At 43.1% G+C, this 14786-nt stretch overlaps 2 protein-coding genes across 3 annotated transcripts; one reads left to right on the top strand and one right to left on the bottom strand.

The window, feature by feature from the left end:
- Positions 1-445: 445 nt before the first annotated feature.
- Positions 446-2575, bottom strand: ost4 (oligosaccharyltransferase complex subunit 4 (non-catalytic)). Of its 2 annotated transcripts, none has more exons than XM_075458804.1 (3): positions 2467-2575; positions 1767-1903; positions 446-567 (listed from the first exon to the last, which is right to left on the bottom strand). In XM_075458804.1, exon 2 carries the CDS (start codon positions 1900-1902, stop codon positions 1789-1791), a length of 114 nt encoding a protein of 37 aa, XP_075314919.1. In that variant the 5' UTR covers position 1903; positions 2467-2575; the 3' UTR covers positions 446-567; positions 1767-1788. The 2 variants fall into 2 exon arrangements, with proteins under 2 accessions (XP_075314919.1, XP_075314920.1); XM_075458805.1 differs by having other exon boundaries at positions 1771-1903.
- Positions 2576-2872: 297 nt separating this feature from the next.
- Positions 2873-14186, top strand: selenoi (selenoprotein I). The gene is made up of 10 exons (XM_075458803.1): positions 2873-3057; positions 6363-6431; positions 6746-6854; positions 7357-7431; positions 8862-9124; positions 9892-10000; positions 10089-10137; positions 10248-10428; positions 10528-10707; positions 10959-14186. Exons 1-10 carry the CDS (start codon positions 3001-3003, stop codon positions 11064-11066), a joined length of 1200 nt encoding a protein of 399 aa, XP_075314918.1. The 5' UTR covers positions 2873-3000; the 3' UTR covers positions 11067-14186.
- The last annotated feature ends 600 nt before the right edge of the window (positions 14187-14786 follow it).

Below are 14786 nucleotides of genomic sequence, written 5' to 3'. Positions count from 1 at the left end.
AACTTTGAAACGACTAACATTTTTTATTATAATAGCTCTAAATTAGCATTGCTTTATTTAAAAAAAAAAAAAGTTCTTGCACTAGAGATCAACTATGAGACAAATGTTTTTTTTGGATGAATCCAGACTAACTACCGGTACTAATCAGGACAGTAAAATAATGGCCAAACTTCTGATTTCTAATCAAGTGACGAGGGTCACTTGAATGGGAGCTGTGGCACAGCTAGAAAACTTTTCCAGTATGAGAAGGGCCCCCTGCTGCTGTTGTAGGCCCATCGAAGCACAGTCAAATTAAGAAAAATACAGTCCGGCGGTAGAGCAGTACTGACTGACTTATTTTAGATTCACCTTGTTTGTTTTTTTTAGACAGCATGACTGATAGTATGTTGGAACTTAAGTTCCAGTTGTAGCCTAAAAAAAAAAAAACAACACAAAACAGTCACCATGGAAATCAAACATTTTTATTAGAAATAAAAAAAGCTGTGCAAACAAAAATTCATCTTCCGGAAGAGGGACTGGATGAGAGGAATGGTGTTTCGAAGGTGGTGGCTCCGATTCCCATCTCACCTGTAGGGAGGAAAATAAACAAAATACCACAAAGGTGTTAAGACTTTTAGAAGAGGAGTACTGTGTGTTGTCAAGACCGTGAGTCACGAAACACTTCAGTATGGTTCTAACAATACAAAATGGAAGACTTCATGCAGCAGGGTAGCACAGAGTTAGGGCGGCGAGCAAAATAATTCCCCCCCTCCATTGTAGAGTGATCTTTTGCAGCTATTACAGCTACAAGTCTCCTGGTATGTTTCTATGAGCTTGGCCAACTCTTTTAAAAAAAAAAAAAAAAAAAAAAACTGCTCCGGCTCCTTTAATTTGGATGGGTTCCACTGGCGTACAGCAATCTTTACGTCATGCCAGATTCAGGCACGACGTTTAACTTGGTCATCCCCTCGAACCACTCGAGTGTTGTTTTAGCGATATGCTTCAGGGTCATTGTCCTGCTGGAAGGTGAACCTCTGTCCCAGTTCCAAATCCTTGAAAGGCTGAAACATGTGTCCCCAGAGGATTTCTCTGAATTTTACACCATCCATCATTCCCTCAGGTCTGAGCAGTTTCCCTGTCCCCGTCATGAAAAAAAATATGGTAGATGAGCTGTATTTATATAACCTTTTTTTTCCCCCAAGTTTAGCTGACCACTCAAGGTGCTTTGATAGTACATGCAACACCATCTATATGGTGTTATAGAGCTTTCAGTCTGATCGCACATCACAGGTAACATCTGGTTCGGTGTATTACCCAAAGTGGTCTGGAGGAGCCAGGAATCAATCCACTGACCTTCCAACTCCTGAGCTACAGCCGCCTACTACGATGAGTTTTGGTGGACGGCCCCCTCCATGTATGTTGTGGTTCCCCATTTTCTGATGATGGATTTAATGGTACTCAATGAGATTGTCAGAGTTCTAATATGAACTTCTCCACAAATGTATCCCTGGCCTATTTGGAGGGCTCCTAGCTCTTTATGAGGCCTGTTGATGAGGTGGTTTTGCAGACTCCGGGGCCAGTCAGAACATTCTTGTATTTATACCAGGATACTGGGACACTCAGATTGCACAGAGGTGGAACTTACTTAACCAATTATGTGACTTCTGGGTGTCGTAATCCGTGTGTGTGGACGTGAATACATTTGCAAGCTGCTGTAATGGTCCCATTTCACCCCCCCCCCACCCACACACAAATACAACAAAATCAAACAGTGTGAATGCGCTCACCTACTGGTGATTATGGGGTGCTCTACTCCAGCTTCTTGGGGTTATTGACAGCAACGTAGTGGTATAAGACAACCAGAAGGAACAATGACACGCCAAGCATGTTGGCAAAGATGGCCAGTTGCACGTCAGTCACCATCCTGGTTACAGAGGATATAACAGAGCAAGTTAAGTCACCGGATGACTGTAGTTCAGGCATCCAAGCAGCATTTGGTCCATTTTATTGTGTTATCTTTGAGTCGTGTACAAAATTAGCACTCTTTACACGCAGACCTTGTAAAATAACCACAGCGAGCCTGGTTAGCAATGCTATTTATGTCGACGGCCTGCTTTCTTTTTTCAATTCAGTCAAAATGCCGCTATGTTTAATCTTTTTTTTTTTTTTTTGCGTTTTGCATCTCAGAGCTAATGAGTTCTTCCAAGTATCTAAAACTGTCAGACAATTTCTATGTATGAATCAGGAAATCGTCTGGAGTAGTTGTTACAAATATTGGAGGTCATATCAGACTAGCAAATCTAGAATTAAAATCGATGCAAATAGCCTGTCAATCTGTGAACTAGCTAGGCTAGGTGGCTACAGCTAGCAAAACCAACACGTACCGAACCAAACAATTGTAATGTAGCTACGTAAGAAGTTTAAACAATTCAAATATAAACTGTAGCAATTTCAATTATGTTAAACTACAATTAGTTCTTACTTTACCTCCTAAATTTGTATTTTTCTCTCGGTTCGAGCGACACTCCAGCTTCTCTGCAGCACACAGGGAAATCGGTCTCTGTTCCGGCTGCGGCAGAGCCACGTCACGTTTAGCAGCGCCTTAGAAATAGTTCAAATAGATCAGCTCTCACTCAATAATAAAGCAAATTAAAATCCTCGAGCGACATTGCAACAACTATAATCTTGACATTTTTCATTAATCACAGCACGATTTATTTCAAATGTGTCATTTTGGTCCAGTCAACATAATTGAATAGGACTTTTTTTTATTTATTTCTTTATTCTTTTAAATCGGTGTCATCCAGGCCTGAGTGGCAGTACTGAGCTGCAGCTAACGTCAGCTGGCGGGGTTGCTCTCAGTAGGAGTGGCTCCAATGGTTCGACATCACCTCACCCGGCGTGAACGACGGTCGGCGGCTAAGCTAGATGGTTCTTCCACTCGGCAGCTAGCGTTAGGAATTTGTATTTCCCTAAGAGGAGATATCCTTTTATCTCATCATTGAGCCCGACTGTACCACCATGGCTCTCTACGAATATGTCACTCAAGAGCAGCTCGCGGGCTTCGACAAATACAAGGTATGACTGATAGACTTTAATAGCATGCTAGCAGCTAGCTATTGAGCGCACAGGCGTTTGTGTGATGAGCAGCTAGCTGTCACGACCTGGAGGGTGCTTCTCCAGCAAAATGTTAAGTGTGTTTAAATCTTACCGGATGTTAGTTAGTTTCTCGATATTAATGAAGTCTGTTCCGTATTCAGTCATAAGATTTTGGATATGACATATTCGTCTTGACTGCACCCTGACCGGTGTAACCTCAGTGGAGTTGTGACTGCTGTACATACACTGGAATAAATATGCTAGTCGGGAAGTGTTTGTGTCCTGCAGAAAGACTTTAGTGCTGATATTTAAACATTTGTTGCTACTTACAAAGCCCCGGCCTTTTTTCTCAGCATATTGCTACTCTTTGAAGTTTGGTTAATGAAAAAAAAAAAAAACTGTTCCGACGTAGAGTACAATTTTGTGCTGTAAGTGTGGCTGTAATTTTCACCAGTCTCATATTTTATTATGAAAACTTTGTCAGGAAGAGTCATTGTGTACCATGTTGTACTTTACACTGGCGCAAATAAGCTAGTTGTTAGCGACTCCTTTTCTATCAGCGTAAGGTTTGAATAAATGCTCATATCCCCATTGTTTCCCCACGTTTCAGAGATACCATTTCCATTACTTTCTTGTAAGGATAGGCTAGGTTAATATTCGTTATAACACATAGCGATGGGAGTTGCTGTAAAGCGGAGAGGTGAAACCACTCAACTTGAAAGCGGTGAAGAGGAAAAAGCAACGCAGCGGCAGAGAAACGGGGACCGTCTTGTGTCTACTGTACAATAATGTTGTTAAAGTCTCATAAACAAAACCACCTATTGGTGTTTGTCTCGGGGTTGTTGTCTTTCTTGAAATAAGGGCATCAAGTTGGCATATACCGACCAAGGAGTCTGGGACTGGAAAGAAGAGACAATTGTTGTACATTGCATCGCATGCAGTGTTAAATAGACCCACCTTGCTCCCACAATTATAACTGCTTGTACTTGTCATTCTAACAGCTATGTCATAGTGTCGTGAGTCTCCCTTCTCCTTTAATATCTGCATGAATCCCCTGAGCTATTTATCATGAGAGACTGTTTTCCTCTCTGTGTGGTAACTGCAAAACTTCAAGCACCGGTTGCAGCAAGATGGCAGAGGGGAACAAAGCAAATGTCAGTGACTTCGGCTCTCTTAAACACAGTGGTTTTTGTCTTTAAAGGTGAACAACGGTGCACATACAGAAGCAAGTGATAAGCACATGAGATCGGGAAGATTGCCGAACAGAACGTCCCGCTCTAGTTTTTCCTGCTGTCATCCATCTCTGTGCTTCTCACAAACCTCTCTCACACTTTACACACAGCAGTGCTGCCCTTAGTAGTGTAACAGATGTCTTGTAACTATGTTTGTGCAAGATAAGGGTGTAAAATTGTGGACAAAGTGTGTCTTTTGTTTTGTACATGTAGTGGGGATTATCACGTTATTTATTTTTTGCTCATTCAAAGAAACACCCTCCTTAGACATTGCACAGCATGATGTCATCGCATCCAAGAGGACTTTGTACATTAGGAGTGGACAACATTGCTGTAATCTGATTTATGTTTGAAAATTAAACATTTCCCAATGGACTTGATGTTTGAATGTGGAGTCCAGTGTGAGCTTGTGTACAAAGAGAGTGTATTGTTGTTGTATGTATCTGTGTCCGCCTTGCATGGTTGTTGTTTTAACCACTAAACTACCTACAGTTAACACAGTTATGTTCTTTTTTTTAATCTAATTTTCTTTTAAGAGAAGCGTAGGTAAAAAAAAAAAAAAAAAAAAATCAACATGTTTTTTTTTTTTTTTTTTAAATAATAAAGTGAAGCTTGGGATCCTTTTCCTCTTCAAAGTGGATATATGATAGAGAGAACAACCTACAGAAAGACTGACATCACCAGCCCTACTGTTGCAGCCTTACACGTAGTTAAACTAAAAGTATCAGGCTTGGTATGCTACACTGGGTCCTCTTACACATGCTTGTCATGCCTGAGTAAAGTTACTGAGGCCGGAGTAGGGTTTGTTTTGATCTGTGTCGTGACGAGCCACCGAAATAATTTGAGGTCGCACAGCTTTTGGATTGGTTTACTAAAGGTGAGCTCAAAGAAATGTAAAAAAAAAAAAAAACATTTAAGGAGAGGAATTATGACCTTATTTTGGCAATATGACATAATTTCCGGAGACCTTAATGAAATGCCTATGATGTGTTTTGATCAAAGTACCACAGAGGTACAGTACAACAACAACAAAAAAAAGGGGTTACAGCTCTTTTAATAACAACTGGTTTTGGGGTATGAAGTGAGCAACCCGACACCACAGAGTGCGTCTCACTCGAGCCTATAGCTCCCAGCTGCCATGCAGATGTAAATTGGTTGTGACCGTATCAGTAGGCATACAGTTCCTAGCCTGAGAGCTCACACTAGCACACACTGCAAACTGACCTTGGACGACTGCACACTAATTACTTACATTTCCTTTGCCTGCATTTCAGCCACAGACAGCTGGTACTGATCCCTCTTTAAGGCACAGTCTTGCTGCGAGTCGTGTGTTGAACTGGCCTAGTTTGGTAAAACGTAGCATAAAGCTGTAGTCACCTATGGGCTGGCTGATAAGGTTCATACATTAAAAATGTCTTTCCCCCTTTGCGTATTGGCTCCATAAACCCAGGATTTCACTGTTGGTCCATTCCATCCTGTTTTGTTTAAACTTTCACCTGTATGGGCTTCTTCTTTTTTTTTTAAAAAAAGGTTGTTTTTGCAATAGTAGAGAGCGGCACATTTAATGACCAATTTGAAATCAGTATTTCCAACTGGGGGAAAAAATGAAAGAACAATTAGGTTTCCTAGTCTGGATATGAAACATTAAACAAAGCACCAGTTGCTCATTATTAGCTCATTTATTTTTTTGGTATATGATATGATATGATATGATATGTTGAAAATTTGTTGTGAATGGCAAAATCCTTTCAACTTCCCGCTGAGGTACAGCATATCTGGCATGCTATGAGCGTGAAGTTGTGTCGAGATGAAGATTTAGGAGGCTGCATGACCTGCAAACCTGAATAGCTCTGAATGAGATGCTTTCAGACCTAATGGGCAGAGGTTTTTCTGAATTTGGCTGTTGGCGGTGACTTCAGACATCCAAAATTACACGCCCCTCACGCACAAAAACAATGATTTTTTTTTTTCCATATTGGTCCCTTTTACGACATAGCGTGTGAAATGTTTGATTGTGGCTCATCCTGACATGAAATATCTTCTTTTTTTCAGTACAGTGCTGTGGACTCGAATCCCCTGTCCGTCTACGTTATGCATCCTTTCTGGAACTTCGTGGTAAAGGTAAGAGAAACTCATACAACGCCGTGTTTCTGTGTGCAGCAACATGGTGACCTCGGATTGTAATATTCTGCTCAGAAAGCTGCCATCTGGTAAAATGTGCACTCCTCGTCCCCTCTTAAGTCACAGGCACAGTCATATTTATCTACTCATCTGTTTAATTTGGAGAAATTCATATCTCTGCCTTTTAAAATCCCATCTGCCCTGCAGTGGTGTTACTGTCAGTGAAATCTACCAGAAATGAAGATGCACGTGTTTTATCTGTGATGAGAAAAGACTAATTCATAAGTTGGTGAACTGTTCATTTCTCTCAACAGTTCCTACCAAGATGGCTGGCCCCAAACCTCATTACATTCACGGGCTTTATGTTCCTCGTGTTGAACTTCCTCATGCTGGCCTTCTACGACTTTGACTTCACTGCCTCTTGTAAGTCGGTTGCCTTGTTCGCTTTGTGCGTGACGGAATGTCAGGCATGATTTTTCCCGGAAACGTAGTGTGAAGTCGGCTGAATCTCCCACAGTTTTAAAAGAAGGAGGAGGCGTGCGCCTTTGTTTATGAAAGGCAAAGTCCATCACGTATGGAAACCTCACTGCCTATCGGGGCTCTGGGTAATCGCTAATCCATTATGTCCTTCACACACAGGAAGCTATCATCGTTGTCATGTCAACCCATATTTCTACAACAGAAACAGAAGCTGGCGCGCAGCTCTAAAGAGTTTCTGTTCTGGCGTGGCTGTTATGTCACTTCACCACATACTTTCTCACACGTGCACTTCGACTCAGTTAAACTAAATTACACTCTGTGGTAAAACTTTCATTGTATTCATTGGATATTCTACTCAGGCTCAGTTTGCGAATGTGTATCATTTTTCTCCCCCCTATTCTGTCCATCTATGGTGTGTTGTTTATTTCTGTTACTTGTGTCTCAGCTACAGGACACGACCACGTGCCTAGCTGGGTCTGGGTTGCCGCAGGGATCTTCAACTTCTTAGCCTATACACTCGGTGAGTTCTGACCTCTGCAACCCCCTGTGTCTTTTTCTGTCCTTAAAACTATGTCCCGGTCATTTGTAAAGCTAAAAGTAGTGCGTTTCAAATTTTTAAACCGGGGCGCATCTGTGACAACAAGAAGGGTTAAATCCTTTCCCGTTGGCAGTAGTCCCATGTTTATTGTCGGTTCACTGATGTTTGCAGTGTACACAGAGCTGCAGTAACCTCCCAGGTGAAAAGCCTTTGAGCCTGAACAACGTGACGTGATGGCATTTATATCCTGCAGGCTGTGTCTCTGAGGAATTTATAACGGACAGATTTCAAGTTGATACGGCTGAAGCGGACGTCCTGGTTATGTGTAGGTCTGGCGAGCACTGTTGGGCTGGCGTGATGCACTTCAGCCAATTTTATTTGCTAATCATCCCTGAACAGAGACTTCAGTGCAAACGCAGGCGACACGGGGCTGAAATAATACTTAAGCTCCTGGAAAAAAGGAACCTGTACCCTTTGTCATACGGATGTTGTGCGATTCCTTCGTCAGTGAGGAAGGGGGCCGTGCTTTTGATTACCATGAACCTCCAGGCTCAGGGCACTGATCAGGGCACAGTCCCCTGCGATGGAGTGGCGATCGTGACAAGAAAGCAGTAAATCAAAGCAGGAAAACAATTACTGTCTGATACAGATATAATTGGCCTCTTCCGGCCAAATGTCAGCCAATTCACAACCTGTTGGAGTCTGACTCATGCGTGAAGCAGCTGGCCAATTTCAGTGTTTACATCTGTAGTTTCCCAGTGGTCAAGTTCTGAAGCATAAATAATAGCGCCCACAGCCCTGTAGAAATGTGTAACAGTAACAGATCTGAAGTGAATGCAGCTGAAGCATACATTCTGGTTTTGCTGGAGTCCTGAAATGTTCCCCCCGAGATGTTCTGGAGCAGTGGCATGCGCGGACGCAAATGCATTCCCCCAAACGTCTGCAGTGTTCATGATTAAAAATGGCTTGTGTCCGTGTGCCCTGGTCAACGCTGCATCCTTGAAACCTCAGTGAAGAGAGGTGTTTCCCACTTGTAACGCGCCTTTAGATACACGCCCGCATCATTGCGCAGCTTCTCTGTAAAAGGTTCTTTGTGCTCATGTGTAGGTATGCACTCCATGAACCATTAACGTCGGACGCCTCTCTGTGTATTGCTTCGTACGAGTGAGTCTGCCCAGAGTTCCCATGTGTGGATCAGTTGCTGCAGCAGTGGTGGGAAGTAGGAATGCTGCTGACGCTGAACAGCTATGCGAGTGTGGGCAGCTTTAGCTGAGTGGAGATGTGAGACCTGTTAAAAGAGATGGAAGCTTTGTTATTTTTTTTTTTTTACATTTATGTGTCCTTATAAAAAACAGCCCCATGAGCACGCTGCGCTGTATCTAACAAGCCATGCCTTTGTTTGCTTTGTAAAGACGGTGTGGATGGCAAGCAGGCCCGCCGCACCAGCTCTTCCACACCACTTGGGGAGCTTTTCGACCACGGTCTGGACAGCTGGGCGTGCATCTTCTTTGTGGCCACTGTATACTCGATATTTGGGCGCGGGGAGAGCGGCGTGAGTGTGGCCACGCTCTATTACATCCTGTGGGTGGTGCTGTTCTCCTTCATCCTGTCCCACTGGGAGAAATATAACACTGGCATCTTGTTTCTGCCCTGGGGATATGACATCAGCCAAGTGGTAAACACCTACACAAATGCACACATACAATCCAACAAGGGATAAATACAGCCAGCGAATTGTTTATTTGCTAAGCCCTGCCCTTTTAAGTCAGTGTTGCTATGCCTATGGAACTTTGGCTATACAGCTATATTTATATTCATTGATAATTGACACACACATTAATAAAACTGTTGCAATTCACCAATATCACTGAGTCAGTAACATGTTCCAATTAGGCAGGGAGCAGTAGCCCAGACATGCTGCGTTCAGGGTCATTAAGGAAAAATCAGTGTCTTTGTTATTTTATGTTTATCTTTAGGCTTTCATTTCTGTTTTAGGTGCCCCAGTTTCACTTCTGTCATATCACCTGTAATGTAATGTAACTCGTAGAATTATTAAGAGTTTTATTGTGAGTTTTCTGTGAACATATTTTTAGAATTGAAAAAAGAATATTGAAGAGATTATTTTCATATTAAAATGCAGGTATTAGATTGAGTCTCTGCATAAGCAGATACTCACCGTGAAATTACTCGGATCAGCACTCGGGGAAAAAATATCCCGATCCGGACATCCCAAGTCATTTATTAACTAAGTTTAGTTAATGTCTAACAATCTTGCCTCGAGCTCATGCATATCGCTTCAAAAAAGTGGGCAAATCCCATTTTTGTCTGGTGAACTACAATTTGGACAACCACTTTTTGGAGGAGTTGAGATAAATGTTTGACTGAAAACTCAACATAGCAGCTTTACAGCGACTTGATGTCTTGTGTCGCATCTCCTTCCAGACCATTTCCCTTGTTTACTTGGTCACTGCTGTGGTGGATGTGGAAACCTGGTATCAGCCAGTCTTGTGGAGCTTTCTTTATAGAGACCTTTTCACTCTGATGATCGTAGGTGAGCTGTGTTTGATTTCTCTGGATGGATTCATTAATTCATTAACTCGCCCAGGCAGCTATTAACACCAAGGTTTGCTCATTTCCAGCCTGCTCCTTCACCGTGACCTTACCCATGAGCCTCTTCAATGTCCTGAAGTAAGTACCGGTTCGAAAAGCTTTTATTTCCTTCAGTGATCTGTGATACAGTCTTCTGAAGCTTCCGGTCTGTGTTGATTTTTTTCTTTTTTTTTTTTTTTTCTTTTCAGGGCTCACCGGAGTAACACTTTGAAGCACAGCAGCTTGTACGAAGCTTTCCTGCCTTTCCTTTCTCCCGTCCTCCTCTTCGTCTTGTCCACCATTTGGGTGGTCTGCTCGCCATCTAACGTTCTTGAGCTGCAGCCCAGGATCTACTACCTCATGGTGGGGACAGCTTTCGCCAACGTCACCGTGAGTGCCCTCGCATTAGCGCTTCAGCTTCAAAGAACAGAATGTCGGTATTTGTGTGTGTGTGTAATCATGCTTTCATGTGTGTATTTTACCTTTCAGTGTAAGCTGATTGTGTGTCAGATGAGCAACACGCGTTGCCAGGCGCTGAGCTGGCTGCTGCTGCCCATGACCGCGGTGGTGTTGTCAGCTGTGACGGGGGTCTTCACAAACGAGACCCTGCTGCTTTACGTGTGGACAGCTGCTGTCATACTTGCACACATACACTACGGCATATCAGTGGTAAGAGCACACACGCGTAAACATTTAGGATTTCATTTTAATACACCAGTTTTCAAACAAGGAAAAGTTAACTGAAGAGCTGTTTAGGAAAGTTTGTTATTGAAGCTCTGTCAGCATTTAAAAAGTAGGCAACGAGCACCCGAATAGAATCAGCTGAGAGAATAAATTTGAAATTAGACGTTTAAAGTGAAATTTAAAAAAAGAATCTAAATTTCTGAATCTAAATTTCTCATTTCATTTTTTCCTTGCAGGTACAACAGCTCAGCGGCCACTTCAACATCTTCGCCTTCTCCCTCAAGAAGTCCAGCAGTGACTGACATGAGGAGGAACGAATCGGCTTGACAGAAGCAGTGGAGTAGGCTGCTCCTCTCTACGGCTTACCGACACTTCGGAAACGGCATCCCCTCCCCTCCATCCACAAGGGGTCACCTCAAGTGGAATGGACTGTGGGCCTCTTCTCTCTCACACACACACACACACAAAACACACACTCTCACGCACACATTCCCAGATGAACTGACCAAACTCTGGCCTCAGCGATGGGGTGGGTCCAGGGGCTCTGGCTTCCGTCACTGGTGATTGGCTAACTTGGTTAAGCCAATGAGGTGCAATTGTTTCCTACGGAAATGTGCTTCTGTTGTGAGGACAGGAGCCCAGAGGAGCCATGAAAAGACTGACACGACACACATACATTTGTACTTCTATCTTTGTGAGGGGCCCTCTTTTTCCACTGCAGTCCCTATCCCATTCTCAAACGAAAGCAAGTAGAGACCTCATGTAAACCCCCCCCCCCCCCAAAAAAAGGAAGTTTTACCCCCGTAAACAGCCAGTCTTGTCCTACAGTCGTATGTCCTCACAAAGACGGACGTAAAGCTTACGCGCACACGTAACTACATTATTCTGCTTTAATGCAGATGATTTAGAAACACAGCCACGGACATGAACACACCGTTGTACTCGCATAGTATTATGAATGTATGATATGCCTTTGGGAGATGTAATTTCAGTTTAATTCTATCAACAGGAATGCCTCGAGTAGTGTTTGTCGCAGACTTGACCGAACCGGAGAACCCTGGACACACACATGGCTGACGCAGCTCCGGCTGTGTCCAGGGTTGAAAGGTTCAGTCAGCTCCTTTTTTTTTTTTTTTTTAAATCATCAGATGATTTGCGTTTGGGAACCTGTGATAATGTTTATAGTTACTCATATATATGTAATGTATATGGTTAGGGGTGTGCCGTATTTTATTTTTTGAACTGAAATGGAACTAAAAGATGATTTACTCCTGTGAAATGTTGCGCACATTTCCCTCCAATTAATTTGACATCGGGCTCTGCTGGCCACAGCTGTCCTGAGCAGAGTTGGTGATTGACTAACTCGAGCAAGAATTGATCAGGGTATAACCTCTACTAACCCTCTACTTTTACCTCTGTCTGAGCCCTGAACCTCCCGGCTCTCCCTTCCCCTCTGAGGTGTCGTGTTTCCATGCTGATTCGTTCTTTTGTTTTTATGTATTTTTATACACGTCTTTGGTATATGTTTGTTTGTTTTTTTCCTTTGGTCTGCCACTATGGCGCTGGTGTGTGGTTTTAAGTTGCGCGGTGCTTGAATGAAGAGTGCGTCCTAAAGCCGTCAACCGGAGCGGACTCACTCTGAGGGAACAAGCCTTCGCACAGGACAGCGCATAAAGGCTGCAACACCGACTGCCATCACTCAGATATGATCACACCTTTTATACTGCCTGTCATAGGAATCGTCTCGTTGCGATTTTCAGTCTGATAACAAAACAAAAACGAAAAAACTGCTCATCTGTGTGATTCGGACTTTGTCTCCAAGGCGGAGAACATCAGCTGCGGCTGCAGTGCGAGGCTGAATGAGTTGAGACGGGCCTCGTTTCACAGTCCACAGCGTGACAACATTGACTGTGTGTGGGTGCGGTTGTCATTTGGAAGGAATTAGCTCCTTTGTGTGTAATCTGCACTTTGTATTTTTTTTTTTTTCTGTGCATCTGCGAGCGTCTCAGATCAGGCCTGAGATTGTCCCGACCTGCAGCTTTGATTGAAGCAGGTGAACTCGCTCAGCTGTAAATGACGGGCTCGGTGTCCCGGGTCTTGGTGATCATGAGAGGGGAAAAATTGCTCAAACAAAACCGGAATATCACCTGTTGAGGAAAGCCGAACGTTTTCTGTTGGTTTTCTGACAGAATATTGTTGTCCAGTAAAGATAATCTCGCATACAGTACGTTGCGGTGGTGCTTAATTCAAAGTTATACTGTAAAACATTAGATACTCTGGATGAAACTGTATACTCGCATACTTTAGCCTACATTGCAAGTTTAATGGTCCAGATGTTTTGTGAATAAACGATTACTGAGCAGCACTGAACATTTCGACCACACGCGCACTTTGTTAGTGTCCCTGTTTGTGTGGAGTGAACAAAAAGTCGTGGAGCTGTCATCACACTCGGCTCAAACGCCAATATTGGTCTGCAGCGCCTCTGCCCTGCAGATGGGGAGATTTGTGTCCTACGTGTACATTACAGTAGTTCAAATGAATCAGATGAGGCAGATTTTTTTACCCAAATCCCACGTTTGACCTTTGACATCGAAGATTGTTACGATGAGGCTGTGACTGTGATTTCACCAGCACTGCGGTGAGCCGTGTGCGCGGTGGGTTTACGCACTGTCCGGGTCTGCACAGCTCCGCCTGTAAATGTCTATCCAAGTGTGAGTGTATACACTGTACGTGTGAATGTCTGTGTAAATATGTGTGTACTCATTTTTATTTAATGTCATTTTTAAACCGCAAACGGGATTTAACGTCTGCTTGGCAGACTTCTCTTCACGTGAGGCGCGTGACTTTGGTCCGAGGCCCAGTCGCGCTGTAGCTTCCAAACACTGTCGAGGCTGCGGCACTTTACATCTGTCGATGTAAGTGTTGTTGTTGGGGTTTCTTTTGTTTGTTTTTTTTTTAAAAACAATCTTCGTTCTTTTTCACTTAACTATCCGATCGGATCACCTCCAGGTCTTTTCTGCGGGGATCCTTGATCTCCCCGATGAGAAGTGAAGACCTGCACTCCAAACTGCAAACACTACAAGAAATGGCGAATGCAGTAAGGGATTTCCTATCAGGCTTTGTCTGGGAGGGGGAAAAAAAAAAATCGAAGTTTGTCATCCAGCTGGCAGATATGGTCTTTAATTTCTTCAGAATCCAATGTTCATTTGCACTGTTTTGATTCTGAAAGTTTTTGTTTTTGTTGTTGTTGTTGTGCGTCTCTCGGTTTCTCTCTCTCTCTCAAATTTCAAGGAAAATCGGTCTTAACCCCCCACCCCTCCTTTCCTCCCTCCCCTGGATCAATGAACCTACCTGTTCTGTGTGATGCTGCTCTGGAATTCACTCCAGAGCTTCGGTGTGATTATATGTGTATTTTACCAGTGAAGGGAAGAACTGTCCAGAAACAAATAAATCAGCTTTTTGAATCAGTTTTTCTGTGTTTTTCCTAAAGGCTTGAATATAAAAAAGAAAATATACATACATATACATATATATATCTGTGGTATTTTTTTTCTAGCCGCACTGAACTTATTCATCCAGTTCTTTGACAAAACATCTACTTGTCAGAGCTTGTAATTTGATAAAACAGCAACAGGGTTTCCCTCCATACAGTTTTTTTTTTTTTTTTTGGGGGGGGGGGTGACCCCCTGTATGATAAGAACCTTATTTCATTTATGAAACAAGGTATCATGGCCATCACTGATGCAATAATTAACTCTGAACTATACCAAAGAATTCTAAAGAAAATATCAGGACATCTGCCTGAAAACTGAACCAATTGCTCCACGCTGATGTGCAGGACTGATCAGCAGCTACTGGAAATACCTTGTACCTGCTCAAGGGGTGCCCACAAAACACTTCCTTTCACTTTCCTGACATTATTCCCCAGTTAACTGAGGACAACCAAACTGTTAAGCTCCTCTATTTAGTTTTTTAACTTTGTGTTTTTGCTGTTTAAGGGTGCAGATCTTTTTCACTGCAAGCAGCTGCAGGCTGTGGCCGAGTGGTCGGAGTCAAACAGAGCG

This window comes from Odontesthes bonariensis, chromosome 24 (genome assembly GCF_027942865.1).
Source record: "Odontesthes bonariensis isolate fOdoBon6 chromosome 24, fOdoBon6.hap1, whole genome shotgun sequence".
NCBI classification, from domain to species: domain Eukaryota; kingdom Metazoa; phylum Chordata; class Actinopteri; order Atheriniformes; family Atherinopsidae; genus Odontesthes; species Odontesthes bonariensis.
The sequence above is the reverse complement of the archived record's forward strand: the minus strand, read 5'-3'. Positions and strand labels throughout refer to the sequence as shown.